The following is a 19,518-nucleotide window of genomic DNA, read 5'->3' as shown; positions in this document are numbered from 1 at the left end:
ATTATATTTATTTAAAAAAATGAGTTGACAGTTGAATTGACTCTATAAATCACCTTTATCACATGTTATTTTCGACCACATTCAATGAAAAAAAACTCTCTTCTGTACTGATGTCAGCTGCAGTGAAAGTCAAATGAAATCTTCAGTCAGTGTTTACGGATTCTATAGAGGAGCAGCTCCTTCAGGCTTCCTGATGTTCATCTTGAGATCTACTTCCTGTCTGCTCAGATCAACTGACACTGACAGATGCAGCTGCACTCACTGCTGATGGTAAACACCTTATAGTCAAACTTGACTGCTCAAAATGTGCTGAATCAAGTTAACACATGACTTAAGTTCAGGGTACATAAGATGACCCCACACTGGGGAGATTTGGTTGTAACAGCCAGCAAGTTACAAAAAGCAAGCACAGTGGCATAAAGAGGTCAAAATAAAAATATAGAAGTATCTAAGATACAGAATAGAAAAAAACAACTATCTATATGTACATTTTTACAGATTATAAAATATAGTAAATGCCAAAGAATCTTGTCAGTTGACCCATCTGGCAACTTTTTGAAACTAGACTTTCCATTCAGAATTTTGTTCACATCCATTTCAGCATTTCGCGCTTGACATCCATACAAACCGGTATACAAGCCTACTCTTTTACAGCTAGCAGGCAAGACCAAACACGTGCGTGGGGCGTGCCTATTGTTTTGTTTCCGGTTTACAATCGGATCCTGTAGTTTTTCTTACTTTACTAGCAGTGGCCACAGCTTATAAAAAACTACAAGTTCACTCGGTCACAAAGAGCGTTAATCTCGCGATAAAAAAATGACGCCGTTAAAACTGATTTGCGTTAACACGTTAATAATGCGATATTTTGGACAGCACTAGTTAAAACAAGTGATTGCCTTGTGGTGATTTTAGGATTCACTGTCTGTCCCCTTGTCAAAATGTAAGGAGGATGTGGACAGTGGTAAGGGTGGTGGCATGGCCCAGGGCAGGGTCCCAGAAAATTTCAAATCCCAGTGATGGCAAATATGACCTCATCCTCACAGGGAGGACAGAGTGTGACCTTTAGTTTGCTGGACATGAGAAACAATAATGTAGTGGTTGTGACACCAGACAAATGAATGTGATTCATGCAAAATTAAATCTGAAACTGAATTGCATGAGTTATATGAACAGACATGAATTTCGTCTTTAAAGTTGATTATCATCCAACAAACAACATCATTAAACATACTCACAATTGAACTATCGTGACACAAAATCTGGACATTGGCAAAACATGAGGTGACATGTTTTCTGTTTACTCACCTTAATCTGGCTTCAGGTCCACACAGTGATTTTCATATTACATGAACTAAAAGCTGAGCTCTTCTGTCCTCTCACTGACACACACAAAAAGTGACAGGAAAATGAATTTTTCATGTTTCATTTGTTGTTTGTTGAAGCAAAAAACACAGTTGTGAGCTGAAGTTAAAAAACCAAAAGATCTTTTGATCTTGACTCCAACTATAAGGTAATACAAATAAAAATGAAAGATTTCAAAGCTGTCTTGGAAACATTTAAAGAGCTCAATAAGCTTGTTAGTGTGTTTGTTTGTCATGTTTAAGTTTATGTTTTTGACAAACATCTTTCTGTTTGTCATTTGTTTGTTTGTCAAACATGTTTGTCTGACATGTTTTCATTAGTCTAAATTTCCTGTCAGTATTAAAAACACATCCACATTTATTCAAACAAGAGAAAAATATTCTTTCATAGTTTAGACATCTAATACATTAATATACAAGCTGGATTTGAATGTGATAAATTATAATTCATCTTGATATCGAGGTTTTGTTTGTCATTCGTCACATTGAGCATAATGGACAGCACATGGGAGCATTAACAATAAAATAAATAATCCACACTTTTATTCTGATCACCATCATCTGCAACCATTCATGAAAAGTTCTTTATGGTCATCTCACCACGTCAAACCATGAGCCATTGCTTTGAATATATGTTGGATGAGTGACATTTATGGTTTGTACTTCTGAACATGACATTGGTAATTGATTGATTACTGATTTGACAATTGAAGGAAATCTGTTTATTACAGTGACTGATGTAACATCAAGAAGAGAATGAATGTGTCCTCATAAGTTTACAGTAAAACATATAGAAATCTAATGTGAATATATCAAAGTGCTTCTGCAGGTGGTGAGTGAAGCCAGATGTCAGTAAGATCATTGCTGGTTGTTGTCTGTGGAGGTTTTGGTGCAGCTGCTCCACTGTCTTCAGTCACTGTGTCTCGAGCACAGAAGTAAACAGCAGAATCTCCTGCTGTCAGGCTCTTGACCTCGAGGTACTGAGTGCTGCTGGACTCATCTTGAGTAAAAGTGAAACGACTTTGAAAGGAGCTGGCATAGCTTGGAGAGTTTGTGTTTGTGTTGATGCACCCCATCCACTGCAGAGCTTCCCCTGGCCTCTGTCTTATCCAGTTAATATAGTTGCTTGTCATGCTGTAACCAGATGTGACACATGACATCTTGACTGTCTCTCCAGGTCTGTTCACCTCAGAGGGAGCCTGCTCCAGTTTGATCTCACTCCAAACTCCTGTAAGAAAAGAAATGGTGAACTAAACAATTTTAAAACTATTTTGATTTGGGAGAATTGATTTTCTTACCATGAATAGCAACTACAAACAACAGACACCAGGCAATCATTGTTTTCATTCGATAGAAAACTGCAATTCAGTGTTTTCTGATGAGTCTTTCTCAAACTGTGTCAGTTGTTCTGCCTCAGATGATTTGACAGTTGTTGTTGTGTTTATAAAGAGGGAAGAGTTTGCATAGACTTCCCCCTGCAGGTTCAAAAGGGAAGAAAGAAGGTAGATGTACTTTCACTGAGTATTTTAACAACAGGGGAGAAAAAAAAAAAATTGAATCCCTAGAAACAAGGCACTTTACTGTTATCCTGGTGCATATTTTTGAAATGTTAAAATATATACAGATGCAGGCACATACAGGTAGACGTGTACTTGTATCCCACTGCACAAAACAGAAACTAGACTTTTTACATATTTTCAAAACACTGCTCTGCAAAATAGAAAAACATAAACCAAATTTCTTCATGATCTCCTCAAACTCTGGACATCTCAGCATTGTCATCCTTCTTAACCTCAGTTGACACCATCCACGAAGACCATGCTTCTCTCCCACCTTGAATCCTCCCTCAGCACCAGGCCCGGAGTGGCTAATCGGGAGGACCGGGACAATTCTCGGTGGGCTGGCCTGATGTTTGGGCGCGAGGGCCGGTGTTCGCTGTACCTGGGCCGCCTCCGCCTCCATTGGCAGTGCTTTTTTTCTTTCTTTTTTTTCTTTTTTTTTTTTTTGCAGACGCACCCTGACGTAACACGTCCGTGCACTCTGTCAGTGCGGTTGGAAACGACAAATGAGGATGATGAAATGGGCACGGCAAGATGTTGAACTTTGCCTGCAAACCACCGTTCAAGTTAATTAATTATCATGTCAATGAATTGTGTAGCGTTGTGGCATATAACATAACGTTATTTAAATTATAGCGACGCCACATAACCGGGAAACTTTGTCTTGTAGCCCCTCAGAGTCAGAAGATCCAGCACCAAGCAGCAGCCATGAGCCCACAGGTCCAGAGTGGACAGGCAGGATTGCTCGTTGAGTGAAGATTATTACAATTTATAGAATGAAGAGTATAGTGTAGACCTGCTCTATATGAAAAGTGCCCTGAGATGCTAGATGATTCAGCACTGCCTTAATGAAGCTGACCTGAATTGATCAGAAGGCTTTGTAAAAGGGGAGATGTGTGCTGAGAATTATCACCATTTTTAGTGTCGGAAGCAGAGCCAGGAGCCAGTAGTGATGAGGGGATTGCTCCTGTCAGTATGGAAGGAACAGGTGAGCTGTTGTAACAGAGTGTGAACACGCAAGAATTAGTTCCAATATAACCACTTTCTGTGCCCAAACAAACACTTATTTGAACAGAATATAGATTCAGATATTGTTGAAAAGGATGTGTTGTAAAGAATAATGTTGAGGTTGTGCACTCATGTTGATATCTACATTGTGAAGAAACCCTTACTTGCACTGAATTGGAAATATTTTAGAAAAATACACTGAATTACAAGGCTTTACATAACAGTGCGCTATTGTAGACTTAAAATATGTATCATGTATGTATGTATATAATCATGTATACATGATTTGAATAATAATAGGTCGTGATCTAAAGTGGGCCAGTCTGAGGCATGAAACTCCAGGGCTGAAAATAAGTCTCACTCTGGCCCTGCTCAACACCACCTGTACTGCCCTCTCCTGGCTGAAGTCATATCTCACAGGAAGACAACAGTTCATCAGCATCAACAGCTGCATCTTTACCATGGCCTCTCTGGTCCAAGGCGTCCATTTTTGGTCCCGTTCCATTCATCCTCGACATGCTCGCCCTCAATATCATCTGTCATCTGATGGTGTCCACTTGTAATTATCTAACTAATGTTTTAATTTGTCTAAATTGAGTCTTGGCATTAAAAACACAACCACATTTACTCTCATCACTGTATTTATAACAGAGGAAAACTTTGTATTGACCTCCCTCTACAGGCAAAAAAGGGATTCTGCATTCAGGGCTCTGTTACACATGGAAGCATTTTCGGCAGCCGATGAACGCATACAATAATATTAATTATCTATTCTAACCACTATTACTCTTAGCACTCTACTGAGCTAAACATAAACAATATTTCTATGGAAAAAAAATACAAAGAACCTCTGTTTGTATTTTACTGTAGTTTGACTATTGAACATCAGCATAAAGTTGACTGAAGACTATTAATTTAGTTACTAATGCAGTTATGATTCTGAAGTTGTTCTGGCTTCAGCTTTGCATTTTTTAATGTTTCCACGATGAAAAATTCTGTATTGCATGTTTGATCTTCATGCATGGACTTATGGAGACAAAGACATATTTCACTAATGCAGAAAATAAGTTTCACTGTATGAAACAGAAAATAGTATTTTTACATCATCTGGAAACATTGATTCAAAGGGAAAAAAAACATATGCAGAAACAATGTTTCTATATTTCGGTAGTTTGCAAGAGAATTTCACATAAAGTTAAGCTTGATAAAATAAGACTTCAGTATTCAGTCACTGCTCACAATTTTCATCACTGACAGTTAATCACACTCAGTATTGTAATGTCCTCAGTGGTGCAAAATAGAGGAAGTAGTTTTTGTACGACTCTCCTGTTATTGTCTCTCACTGTGTGTAGTCTCTGGCACAGTAATACACAGCAGTGTCTTCAGGCTGCACATTCTGTCCATTTAGAGTCACTGTCTTACTGGAAGAGTCGAAGCTGACACTGAACTTGTTCTTTAGGGAATCTTTGACATCTGTGTCACTACTCATCCACTCCAGTCCTTTCCCTGCAGGCTGTCTGATCCAAGCTGTGTAGTAGCTGCTAAGAGAATAAGAGACCTGACAGGTGATGGTCAGCCGTTGACCTGGCTGCACAGTCACAGAGGCTGGCTGTGTCAACTCTTCACACTTCACACCTGTTGAAAAAAGAAAATGTTTCACAGCAAATGATCAAGTTATACTGCAAAAGAAGAACTGCTGACTTTGACAAATCCAGAGAGACTCACATCCAGCTGCCAACAGCAGCAGCAGAGCTACAGAAAACATGCTTGATGTTGAAAGTGACGTGCTGTGAACTCCACTGACAGCCTGATGTCAAGTTTTTATAGCTGAGTAACAAGGAAGCTCACTGAGTTTGCATAGAATCAAACATGTGAAGCATCAATGTTGGTCTGACTGGAGCCAATAGAAGAGTCTGTTGACTGTTGTTATATCTGCAGAGTGAAAACATGCCTGGAAATCACCTCTGCTTTACATATGAGATTTCAATTTCATCACACACTCAACTGTAAAAGAAACTTTGCTTTTACTGTAAACTATTAATACCTAAATGTGATTATTGACAACAATTCAAAATTAAAACATGATGAAAACATGAGCATTTATTTACTCAGTTACTTGCTCACTTCCTGTACTTCCTTCCTGTATTTGCTGCAGACAGAAATACAGTGACAGCAGCCAGGATCATGTAAACAGTCTGAAAACTTCAGTCTGATGCTGCTGGTTTGCATAAAAGACTTTCAATGGTTTCAGTGTTTGCAGATGTTTCAAACAATAGACAGAAGTTTCAGGCTTCTTTAACAAATATCATCAAGTCTGGATTGTAGTTGTTTTGGGTTGATTTTTTTCGGGGGGGGGGGGGGGGGTCAATTTTATTTTCAAAAAAAAAAAAGTTCTTCAACTGAAACACTGTAACAAATAAGGGAGCAAGATAATTCCAGCCCATGGACAGATGTGGCTGCTCTTTATTTATATTAAGGTACAAATAACTTTATTGACTGTGTTGTATCAAAATGTCAATATTCTCCCAACATCTTGAGAAAGTTGCACTTCTCCTGAAATGTCACTTTAAAGTCAGTCATACATCAGTGGTTCTCAAATGTCTCTGTCTTGTATCTTTTTGAATGACTTGACTTGAGGACATTAATCATGGGAGACAGTGCAGGTCTATCAGGCCACTGAGGATGAGAAAAGACAGAGTTGTTGTCCAAAAGTTGCCCAAAGTTTTCTTGAATGTACAATTAGATGTTCATAATTCTAATTTTCATACATTCATACTTAATTTATTGAAATGTTTAGTATTTGTCATTTAATTTCAGAAAAAAGATTGCTGTCTTTAGCATTTTTATGAAAAACTGATCTTTATATTATTTATTTGCTATTTAAAAAATGATAATTGGATTATAAAATATTGAGAATATGTTGAAATGCCATATATAGGAATAAAAACTTCATGCTTGGGCTCCACCAGCCTGAAAGATGAGTACTGTAGGTTTTTGTACAGCTGCTCAACCAACTCCAGTCACTGTGAGTCTCGAGCACAATAATAAACAGCAGAATCTTCAGTCTTCAGACTGTTCATCTGCAGATACACCTGCTGTCTGCTGTTGTCTCTGGAGATGGTAAACCGGCCTTTCACTGACTCAGAGTAGTATTGGTTGCTACCACTGCCGCTATCAATCCAGGCAACCCACTCCAGTCCTTTTCCAGGAGCCTGTCTGACCCAGTGCATATAGTAGCTGCTGAATGTGAATCCAGAGCCTGTACAGGTCAATCTGTGAGATTCTCCAGGCCTTTTAACCACTGCTTCAGATTGTGTCAGAGTCTGACCATCAACACCTGTCAAGAGGAATAAAAACATCAAGTGAAATAAGCTGATAACACAAATAAAAGCTATATTAGATTCAGATCAGTGTAGATCTTCACCTGCCCAGCAGAGAGTTAAAAGCAGCAGTCCTGTCCTATAGTCCATCATGTTAAACTGTGTGTCCACTGTTCTCTGTCCTCCTCTCTGCAGTCAGATAAGTAGAGGTGGAAGACATGTGAGTTTTGCATTGACTCCTCCTCACAGTGTGGAACTGGATTTGACTTGGATCTCAGTTACTGTTTGATGAAACTGCAGAATGAATGTTTACTGTACATCAGTCATTCCTCCAAGAGTCCCTCTGACATGTTTCATGTTTAGGTCAGTTTTTCTTCATTCAGCAGTCTTTAGACTTTTTAGAGGCTTTAGACTTTCGACAAACTTTAATGTCATTCAGTAAAACAGCAGGTGTACACTGAATGAAATTTCAATTGCTTGCAGCAGGCTTAGCAGGTTAAGTTAAAGAATAGCAGCAGGGATGTGTGGAAAGTGAAAAACAGTCTGCATCATGTGAAGACTTTGACATGTTAGCAATTAATTACAGACAAGTCAAACCATTTTCAGGACATCAGGGGAAAATAAAATCTCAGGAAGAGTAAATGTGAAGAATGATGTTCAGAACATCAATGAAGCTACAGTTAAGTAAAGTACAGTAAAAACATGTCACTCCTCAGTACATGGATGCCATGAATATCCATGATTTTCAGCCAATAAGACTAAATTGTCCAGTCAGACAAATAAACTGTTAGCTTGTTTAAAACACATGTTGCAGTGAAAACTAAAAGGCTTATCATCCTCTCTGCAGTCAGATTAGTGAAGGTGGAAGACACCTGCATTTTGCATTGACTCGTCCTCACAGGGAGGACAGAGTTTGAACTTTTGTTTGTTGGACTTGAGAAACATTGATGTTGAAGTTGTGACACCAGACAATTAAATTCACTCTTGTCTCCTCCAACAAACAAGGTGAGATGACATTATGTTTCCTGTTGACTCACATTCGTCTGACTTCAGGTCCACAAAGTGAATTTAATATTACATGAACTAAAACAAACAGCTGCCGGTGAGATAAGAGATCTAAGGTCAAAATTAATGTAAAAGACATGCAGAGAACTAGAGTACAGAAGAGAAAAAAAAAATGATTTAAACACACTCATGGTTCACTTCTTTATGAGGAGAAACACAATAAGGCTCATTTGATTATTGAGACACTTTTAATAAAATGCTTCCACTGTATTTGATATTATTATTGTATGTCATAACAAGCCATGTTTGATTCATACGACTTTTTCATGTCTGTCTTATCTGTTTGTCTCTTGACTGTAACAGTGAGCTGGTGCTGAAATCATTAGTGGTCTGAGGGCTCCTCCTCTGGTGGCTTCATGTTACAAGTGTTCAGGTACTGAGGGGTTTTTGTTCAGGTCTGCTGATGGTTTGTGTTATTGTGGATCTCTGGCACAGTAATACACAGCAGTGTCTTCAGGCTGCACATTCTGTCCATTTAGAGTCACTGTGTTGCTGGAGGAGTCTAAGTCAATACTGAACTTGTTCTTTAGTGAATCTTTGTAGTATGAATCTCCAGTATATTTGCTTCCAATCCACTCCAGTTCTTTCCCTGCAGGCTGTCTGATCCAAGCTGTGTAGGAGCTGCTAACAGAATAAGAGACCTGACAGGTGATGGTCAGACGTTGACCTGGCTGCACAGTCACAGAGGCTGGCTGTGTCAACTCTTCACACTTCACACCTGTTGAAAAAAGAAATGTTTCAGAACAAATGATCAAGTTATACTGCAAAAGAAGAACTGCTGACTTTGACAAATCCAGAGAGACTCACATCCAGCTGCCAACAGCAGCAGCAGAGCTACAGAAAACATGCTTGATGTTGAAAGTGACGTGCTGTGAACTCCACTGACCGCCTGATGTCAAGTTTTTATAGCTGAGTAACAAGGAAGCTGACTGAGTTTGCATAGAATCAAACATGTGAAGCATCAATGTTGGTCTGACTGGAGCCAATAGAAGAGTCTGTTGACTGTTGTTATATCTGCAGAGTGAAAACATGCCTGGAAATCACCTCTGCTTTACATATGAGATTTGAATTTCATCACACACTCAACTGTAACACTTTGAAAATGTGCCTGCATTTACAGAAAAGAAACACCTGTTAACTTTACTTGTACTACAAACGATTAATACCTAAATGTGATTATTGACGATAATTCAATTTTAAAACATGATAAAAATATGAGTATTTATTTAGTCAGTTATTCACTTCTTGTACATCCTTCCTGTATTTGCTGCAGACAGAAATACAGTGACAGCAGCCAGGATCATGTAAACAGTCTGAAAACTTCAGTCTGATGCTGCTGGTTTGCATAAAAGACTTTTAATGGTTTCAGTGTTTGCAGATGTTTGAAACAATAGACACAAGCTTCAGGCTTTTTTTTTTCTTTTTTTTTTTCAATCAACTATAAAAATAAAAAGTTCTTAAACTGAAACACTGTAACATTTGACAGAACAAGATAATTCCAAACCATGGACAGATGTGGCTTCTCTTTGTTTCTATTAAGGAACAAATTACTTTATTGTCTGTTTTGTATCAAAATGTCAATATTCTTCTGACGTCTTGAGAAAGTTACACTTCTCCTGAAATGTAACGAAAGTCAGTCATACATCAGTGGTTCTCAAATGTCTCTGTCTTGTATCTTTTTGAATGACTTGACTTGAGGACATTAATCATGGGAGACAGTGCAGGTCTATCAGCCCACTGAGGATGAGAAAAGACAGAGTTGTTGTCCAAAAGTTGCCCAAAATTTTCTTGAATGTACAATTAGATGTTCATAATTCTAATTTTCATATATTCATACTTAATTTGTTGAAATGTTTAGTATTTGTCATTTAATTTCAGAAAAAAGATTGCTGTCTTTAGCATTTTTATGAAAAACTGATCTTTATATTGTTTATTTGCTATTTTAAAAATGATAATTGGATTATAAAATATTGAGAATATAATGAAATGACATATATAGAAAAGAAACTTCATGTTTGGGCTCCACCAGCCTGAAAGATGAGTACTGTAGGTTTTTGTACAGCTGCTCAACCAACTCCAGTCACTGTGAGTCTCGAGCACAATAATAAACAGCAGAATCTTCAGTCTTCAGACTGTTCATCTGCAGATACAGCTGCTGTCTGCTGTTGTCTCTGGAGATGGTAAACCGGCCTTTCACTGACTCAGAGTAGCTGATGTCGCTACTGCCACCGCTTATGTAAGCAACCCACTCCAGTCCTTTTCCAGGAGCCTGTCTGATCCAGGCCATATAGTAGCTGCTGAATGTAAATCCAGAGGCTGTACAGGTCAATCTGTGAGATTCTCCAGGCTTTTTAACCACTGCTTCAGATTGTGTCAGAGTCTGACCATCAACACCTGTCAAGAGGAATAAAAACATCAAGTGAAATCAGCTGATGACACAAATAAAAGCTATATTAGATTCAGATCAGTGTAGATCTTCACCTGCCCAGCAGAGAGTTAAAAGCAGCAGTCCTGTCCTATAGTCCATCATGTTAAACTGTGTGTCCACTGTTCTCTGTCCTCCTCTCTGCAGTCAGATAAGTAGAGGTGGAAGACATGTGAGTTTTGCATTGACTCCTCCTCACAGTGTGGAAACAGCTGAACTGGAGATATTTCATGAAACTGGGAAATTCATGTCCAAGAGTCAGTCCTCCAAATCAGCTGTTTTCATGTTTGTCTGACATGTTTTCATTTGTCTAAAATGTCTCTCAGAATTAAAAACACGACAACATTTACTTCATCAGTGTATTTAAAGGAGAAGAAAACTTTGTATTGACCTCCCTCTGCAGGTTTAAAAAAGGATTCTGCATTCAGGACTCTGTTTAACATGAAAGCATATTGGGCAGCAGATGAAAGCATCCAATAATATCAATAATTTATTCTAATCACTATTACTCTTAACACTCTACTGAGCTAAACATAGACAGTTTTTCTACATAAAAAACTAATTACTAATGTAATTATGAATCAAAATCTTGTTTTGACAATGAATTTTGAGTCTTTTATCCAAAGTGACTTGGAAAAAGTGCATTCAACCATGAGGATACAACCCAAAACTTGTAAGATTTTAAGTGCCATGGTGCAGTCTGAACAGACTCCAAGGTCATTTTCTTAACCTTTAAGTTTTTACTTTAATATATTGATGCAACATCAACCAACTAAATGGTGTTTACTATCCTTTATTCAGACCTTAATGCTGGATAAAAATGCAGCATCAAAATCTGCTCAACTGGTTTTTGAAAAAGGAAAGAGACTTCACAACAACACCAGTATCTTCAATTTAATTATTTCAAGACATATTTTAGAAGTAGTTTCAAATATATGTGAAACTTGAAAGGTATTGAGGAACTCTGAAAAAAAGTTCACTTTTTGCAGCCCTCAGTAAATATGAGGGGTCAATGATGACAGTGTAATGTTGTGTTATTATATATTTACAATATATTTATGGGGAGGCCAGGCTGCCTTTGGCCTCTCAGGGAAACCACCACTGTTCAGACACACCTTTGTGTACATTGTCTATTCATCCAGTGAACAAGCTACATGTTGAGTCTGGAGTTCAACATCTCAATGTCTTAAGCTTTTGTCACTCTCAACAGCAAACACAGCTTGGTGATGGGTCTTTCAAGTTCTCCATACTTTGTCTTTATATGGTCGCTGCAAACCACACCTCTGGAATCTGCCATACTTCTGATGACTCGTCCCATCAGCTATGAATTGTGTGTAGCACTGCTGTCCACCACAGAACCAAGTCTCCAGAGTTTAAACTTCTTTTGGTAGTGTTCCACGTTAGCTCAGGGTGGAAAAGGTTCAACTCTCACAATATCCAGTGTACATGAGCAGCAGGAATATTAAGCTTCAGTTCAGTCCAGAGTTCAAGTGTCAGTCATTTCAGATCAATGAGAACAGCAGATCTGAGTGTCTCCTTTCAGCAACAGAGGAGAGAAACTTGACACTGACTGCCCTCTAGTGATTTTAAACAAGAAACTGCAACATTATTTTTCACTCTCATATTATGACTCATTTTAGATTCAATATCAGTTACAGACATTATTCTAATTTGTAGAAATGTTGAATTACATTAACTAGTCTTTACTTTCAGCAAACAGATTGTTGTGTTGTCTTTGGCCCTTTAATCAGCAAGTGATCTTTGTTGTGTTTTATACGTGTTAAATATTCAGAAATCATATTTCATATTTTTATGATGTATTGACAAAGATTCATTTGTTAATTGTACTGTTACAACAATGAACACAGAACACCTTTAAAAGCAATACAAAAGTAAATAGAAACACAATAAATATACTTGATGCTTGGGCTCCACCAGCCTGAAAGATGAGTACTGTAGGTTTTTGTACAGCTGCTCAACCAACTCCAGTCACTGTGGCTCTCGAGCACAATAATAAACAGCAGAATCTTCAGTCTTCAGACTGTTCATCTGCAGATACACCTGCTGTCTGCTGTTGTCTCTGGAGATGGTAAACCGGCCTTTCACTGACTCAGAGTAGTAGATGCTGCCACCACTACTACTGATGTAAGCAACCCACTCCAGTCTTTTTCCAGAAGCCTGTCTGATCCAGGCCATCCAGTAGCCACAAATTGAAAATCCAGAGGCTGTACAGGTCAATCTGTGAGATTCTCCAGGCCTTTTAACCACTGCTTCAGATTGTGTCAGAGTCTGACCATCAACACCTGTCAAGAGGAATAAAAACATCAAGTCAAATAAGCTGATGACACAAATAAAAGCTATATTAGATTCAGATCAGTGTAGATCTTCACCTGCCCAGCAGAGAGTTAAAAGCAGCAGTCCTGTCCTATAGTCCATCATGTTAAACTGTGTGTCCACTGTTCTCTGTCCTCCTCTCTGCAGTCAGATAAGTAGAGGTGGAAGACATGTGAGTTTTGCATTGACTCCTCCTCATGGGGAGGATCTGGATTTGACTTGGATCTCAGTTACTGTTTGATGACAAGTTGCAATATAATTTGTGCAATAGGTTGACAAGCATATTGGTATGGTAGTAGTAGTAGTAGTAGTAGTAGTAGTAGTAGTAGTAGTAGTAGTAGTATTGTCCAGTCAGACAAATTAAAACAAAAGTTGCAGTGAAAGCTAAAAGGTTTATCATCCTCTTTGCAATGAGATTAGTGAAGGTGAAAGACAACTCCGGTTTGCATTGAGTCGTCCTCGCCGGGAGGACAGAGTTTGACCTTTTGTTTGTGGGACTTAAGAAGCATTGATGAAAAAGTTGTGACACCAGACAAATAAATGAGATTTAGGCAAATCTAAACTTGAAACTTGTTAAATTTGACTTGTCTTCAAAAGTTTATTTTTTGTAATAATGTCATAATGGTCAACATGTTAGTGTGCCAATTCTTGCTACTTAGCACTTAACATAAGTCAAGGCTGATGGGGATGTTTTTCTGAGATATGTGGACATGCACCAAGTTTTTGACCAGATGATGGCACTAAATTAAAAGGGATAATAAAAGTTATTACAAATCATCTCATGGCGCCAGACAAAAAACTAGCGGATCATCAAAATCAGGAGTAGGGCTGTCAATTAAGATCCTAAATTCTAATTTATATTCAAATTGTTGAAAAATCCATACATTCGAATGTGAAAATAAATTCTGGATTGTGGGAAAAAAGCAGCATTGTTTTGGTGCCTGCTGAAAGAACTTCATGATGGACAGGAGCCACAAAATCAGAGTTTCCATTGTGCTGTCCTATTATTTTTTTATTTTTATTTTTTCCCCAAGAACCAAGTCCGACATGTTTATGTCTACGTAATAGTGTCAGTTTAAGTGTAAAAATATTAAACATTCCGACTCAATGTGTTGTTTCCCCCGCTGCTTCTCTGACGTCAGCCAGCTCTCTCGCTCCTCTCCCCATTCAGTGAATTGAAAGTTTATTTCAACCAATCCAGAGTTAGTAATTGTTGCCGAAACATTAATAAGTTGATCCAAGAAGGTTTTTGTCCAGTTTTATTTTGTTTTTGATGCATTTGAAGAAGTTTTTTTAAAAATGCTAAAATTACTGTTTTTTTGAATGGAGTCTGGTGGCTTTGGCGACAGCGCTGCAACAGCTGTTTCTGCTTAAGCAAAACAGATCTTACTCATCAACAAAGAAGTATCTGTGTATGGATTCTTTCCATAATAATGTCAGACACTTATTTGCAAGGTAACACGGTGGCACAAGTGGTCACACTTGTCGCCTCACAGCTAGAAGGTCCCCGGAATCCCGCTGTGGGCGCTGGTGGCGTGTCCTCCACCACGCCTTCGGTGCCTGCTGCTCGAGGAAAAAAGGGGGCCTTTCTGTGTGGAGTTTGGCTGTTCTGTGTGGAATTTTGCATGAAACTAAGGTTTCCTCCTTAAATAGCCCCCACTAAAAACATGCAAGAAGATCACCAAAGGAAGGAGAACCCAAGCACCGAAGGAGAACTGGTCCCCGGGCGCCGGCGTCGGCTGGCAGCTGGCAGCCCACCGCTCCTGGTCTGCCGCGGAGGATCGACAGACCGAGGATGGGATAAATGCGGAGAAAATAATTTCACGGGAAGCATGGCGTGTAGTGTGCAACTAACTCTGTGTGATGTGATAATAAAAATTACGATCCTTCTTCTCCTTCTTCTTCTTCTTCTTTCTTCTTATTATAACAATGTGAGTTTGTCAGTGGCAAAAACAAACACTTTTATTTTGGCGGTGTGCAAACACGCAGTATGATTACATTCATGCCTGCCAGCTGCAGTGCTCTCATTCAAAACTGAAAAAACTTCCAAAATTGTTGTCTCCATTTATCAGTGAGACACAAAAAGATGGGAAAACAGGGTCCATAATCAGATGATATGTGAAATTTTCCAGCACGCGTGGACACTGGAGCCAACTGGAAACTAACATCACTTTCATTGACTGAGAATGGAAGTGTCTGCAAAGCTGAAACAAACAAATAATTCAACAACACAGTACAGGATATTGTTTGATTGGTTTATTTTGTACTGTGTAGGTACAACATGCATAAATGTTTCTTCCAATCCATCCAATAGTTGTTGAGATTTTTCAGTCAGGACCAATTGGTGACATAGCCATACTCACCTGCAATGGAGCTAAAAAGTGATTGACAGTTACGGTTATTATCAAATCACGGTGTAAATTCATGACATTTGTTTGGTAACACTTGTTGTAATGGTGCCAGGGACAGATTGTAATGTGCTTTTTGCTTCAGCAGGAGATAGCAAGTGTGCCGCTGGCTTCATTGTTGACAAGCCAAGCTGCTGTAGATATACATCAGTGCATGCCAATGGCATTGACACTTCAAAGGATTATTTTCAAGCTTTAGTGCGAATTAAAAACTACATCTCATCAACAAACGTTTCATTTTCCCATTCTCAGCAACTTGCTCCTGTCGTCTTGAAAGTACACAATGTGATTTTGTTCCTCGAAATCCCCAAATTTCCACCCAGCTGGAACTGTGTTGACTTTGACCATTCAAGGAGCTGTTTTGTCATGCAGTGTTATAATGTGCCTTCCTGAACAGGCCATTTTCCTTCGTCCTTTCCTTCACACTTGTAATAACCTCCTGAGAGGGTTGTAAGCTTGTTGGTTTCACTCACAAGTAGCAATCAAGACATTTGAATTAATGGCTGCCAATTATTTTCTGAACAGCTGGGTGTGTCTGTAACAGCGGCACACCCACTGATAATAATGTCTTGTGGATAATTGTGGAGTCTAAAAAAAAGACTGTGCTCTCCATCTGAGAGTTGACATTTGCATAGCTACAAATTCTCCTGCTGCAGGAATATTAACCAGGCCAAAAGTCTACAGCTATGCTAGCAGCTCTGTGAGGCTGCACATGGGCACAGTGACACTTATTGTAATACGAATGCCTGCATGCTAACATGTTCAGTGACAAAGCTAATGTAATAATGTTAAGCAAGTGTGATATAAATGGTATAATGTTCACTCTTTTGGTTTAGCATGTTAGCATGCTGACATTTGCTGCTTAGCACTAAACACAAAGTAAAGCTGATGGGACTTTTTTTTCCAGGTATGTGATCACGAAGTATTGAATAAATAAAATTTTTGTCCTGATGATGCACGAACTAAGAAGTATGACAAAAATAATGCTGATTTTATGAGGAACATGACTATCAATACCAAGTTTCATGGCAATCTATCCAACAGTTGAGATATTTAGGTAAAGACCACAAACGTCGACCTTATGGTGGCACCAGGGGATCACCAAAATCAGGAGGCTCCATCCACTGGGGGCCCTGAATGACAGCTCAGATGTTTGTCCCAATCCATCCAATAGCTGGTGAGATATTTCAGTCTGGACCAGTTGGTGGGCTGACCAGCCAATAGAACGACACAGCCATCCACATTTGCAAAGTAGCCAAAAGATAATTGACAGTTCCGATAATTTTCATGCCAAAGTAAAAGTTCATGGTTTAAGACATTCTTTTCATAACACTTGTTGTAATGTTGTCAGGGGCAGATAACAAGAGGCCCACTGCCTTCATTGTTCACAAGCCAAGCTGCTGTGGATACACATCAGTAAATGCCAATGCCATTTGACTTACAGCAGTTTAGAAAAAGGGTACTGAGCATAAAACATTTCTATCATGAATGGATGGCAGTTATTGTCAGTTTACTTCCTAAAATTTCTGTGCTTGTCTCACTTCCAACAGCAGAAGTGTTACATCCCTGTTCAACTTCTCAAGACACTTCATGACAGACAGAACAGAGGTCACACCCCTGTGAAAATGATGGCAACTGATCTGAGAAGAAAAGCAAACCAGATAACTGTAAACCTGCGTCTTGGAACAGAGAGCCTGGTCTGTAGGACTCACTGGTTTTCTGTTGTAAGAACCTCTCAGTCTGGGTCAGTTATTCCATTCTTTAGTGTGAAGTAAAAACTAATCTCATCAACAAACGTTTCATTTTCCCTTTCTCAGTGACTTGCTCCTGACGTGTTATAAGTACGTACTGTGATTTTGTCTCTCAGAATCCCCAAATTTCCTCCCAGTTGGAACTGTGTTGACTTTGACCCTTCAAGGAGCCGTTTTATTATGAAGTGTTATGTGTGTTTTCCTAAACTGGCTACTCTCCTTCACCCTGCCTTGTAGTTAGAGACTGTCTTTGTTTCCCTACAATGACTTTTAATGGCCTCCTGCCAGAGTTGTAAACTTGTTGGTTTCAGTTACAATCAAGCAATCAAGACATTTGAATTAGTTTCTGAACAATTGGTGTGTTTGCTATGGTGGCACACCCACTGATAATAATGCATTTTGGCTAATTATTCTCTAGCAATATTAACCAGATTACAGCTGGGCAGACTCATTTCTGACCCAATTTTTCAGCCCCATGATTCATATTAGAGCGAGGCTGGATCTCATGTTTGCTGGGCCTTGTTAAATACTAACATGCCAAACAGCCAAATAAAGCTAGAAATACAAAATACAATGCTACCTGGTTTTAATAAACATTGAATGCTTTAAGGGGGATTAGATATGAAGTGTACAGCTCTGAATAGTGCTTTGACAGCTTTACCAATCAAATGGGGAAACTAAGACCTGATTATATGTTTGCACTCTCTGAATGGTTCTGTCAATGGGAGCACCAAACAGACTATACCTCCAATGCAGCATCAACAAGAGCTGCAGCTGCACTCCTGCCTATGCGGCGGTTTGGATGCTGTTTCTGTTCTTGCTGCTCGCCGTGAGATACGTAGGGAGGAATGAATAAATGAATGAATGAATAAACACTTGAAGCATGAATTGAAGCTGGAATCTGAACCTGTGAGGCCAGTGATCCCCATTAGAGACAGGCTGTGACGCAATGTGATGGCAATGAAAGGTAGTGGGTTTCAGATGTTTTCCTCAGCCTTGTCTTGTACTTACAGAGTAAACTTTGAGCTGGTCGAGCACAGTGTCTGAAATGATGATGACTAATATATTGTGATAAAAGCCTACATTTTAACCATTTTCATTTATCATGTTAATGCAAAAATAAAATGTTTTTGTCAAAATTCATATAAACAAAGCCTTTCAACTGGTGCTGAAGTTATCTGTTTGGTTGAGTGATAGAAAATTAAATTAAAAATGCTACATGCATTATAGCCTCTAACAAATCAGAATCAGGCTGTTTTGCCACTCTTAGATAATGAGGTAAAGACAATTTTGCACAACTTTATGCTGTTTTTTCAATACTGTCCAGCTTTTGGACCGATCATTACAATATGCAGTCAATCATTGTCAAACCCACATTTTAATTATTTATTTTAAATTCTGATGGAGATCCAAAGTACAGTATGATACTGTCACACGTGATTTTAACATCTTAAAGCTACTGAAGGAGGCATAAACTGAAGGAGTTAACAAGAAGGGGATAAATATATATGCAAACATGTATATAAACGAGGTATGCCATAAATCTTCCTTAAAACAGCAATGCCGGTAAAAGACTAAATGTTATTCGATTGTTATCATTCCTGTCATGCACTATAAATCCCTGTTCCCTTGTAAATCATGACTACCAGCCCCCCCTCTGCTCCATACCAACCAGCCCACTCACAATCAGTCAATCTGGTTGTATGTGAACGTGCAGGATAGCAGACCTCCACCTGCACAGCAAGATCACGGGACTCTGCCGTTCACCTCAGGCGCACGAGGACATCGTTTGCATGAAACCGTGGCCACGGAAGACTCATTATGGAAAAAAGTACACATTTGAATATCATGCCTAAAACGCAGAGATAGTTTATGATCTATTTGTAAAATCTACGGAGAAATATAACTGTTTTTGACAGTGTGGCAGTTGCTTTCGTCCTGAAGTGAGGACTCTCACGGGACGCTGCGGGACTCGCCGAACCGCAGTCAGAAATCCACAAATTTAAAGTTATCTCGCTTTTTCTCCAAAATCTGCGTCGGTCCGCGTGTTCTCGATCTGGGAAAGTAATCAGTAGGCTCTGTTGAGTAATTCGGCTTAAAAAATTTGACCATGAGAAGGTTTTTAAAGTGTTTTTTCAGTGCTTCATCAGTTGCTTATTAGATCAGGTGAATCGAACTCCGTTCGTCTATGGCTCATCGAAGCTATGGCTTGTTGGGTGCTTCCTGACATTAACGGATCATTAATGTAGCGTCTTAGCTGACATATTTCTGTTCTATATTTGTTTTA

The 19,518-nt window shown here is 38.9% G+C and overlaps 1 gene segment (V, D, J or C); it reads right to left on the bottom strand.

Moving 5' to 3' along the window:
• Positions 1–5,267: 5,267 nt before the first annotated feature.
• Positions 5,268–5,693, bottom strand: LOC139343222 (Ig heavy chain V region XIG14-like). The segment is given in 2 exon segments: positions 5,268–5,563; positions 5,654–5,693. Coding segments are annotated over 2 exon segments (336 nt in total).
• Positions 5,694–19,518: the final 13,825 nt, after the last annotated feature.

This window comes from Chaetodon trifascialis, chromosome 15 (assembly GCF_039877785.1).
Source record: "Chaetodon trifascialis isolate fChaTrf1 chromosome 15, fChaTrf1.hap1, whole genome shotgun sequence".
Taxonomy (NCBI): Eukaryota; Metazoa; Chordata; class Actinopteri; order Chaetodontiformes; family Chaetodontidae; genus Chaetodon; species Chaetodon trifascialis.
The sequence above is the reverse complement of the archived record's forward strand: the minus strand, read 5'-3'. Positions and strand labels throughout refer to the sequence as shown.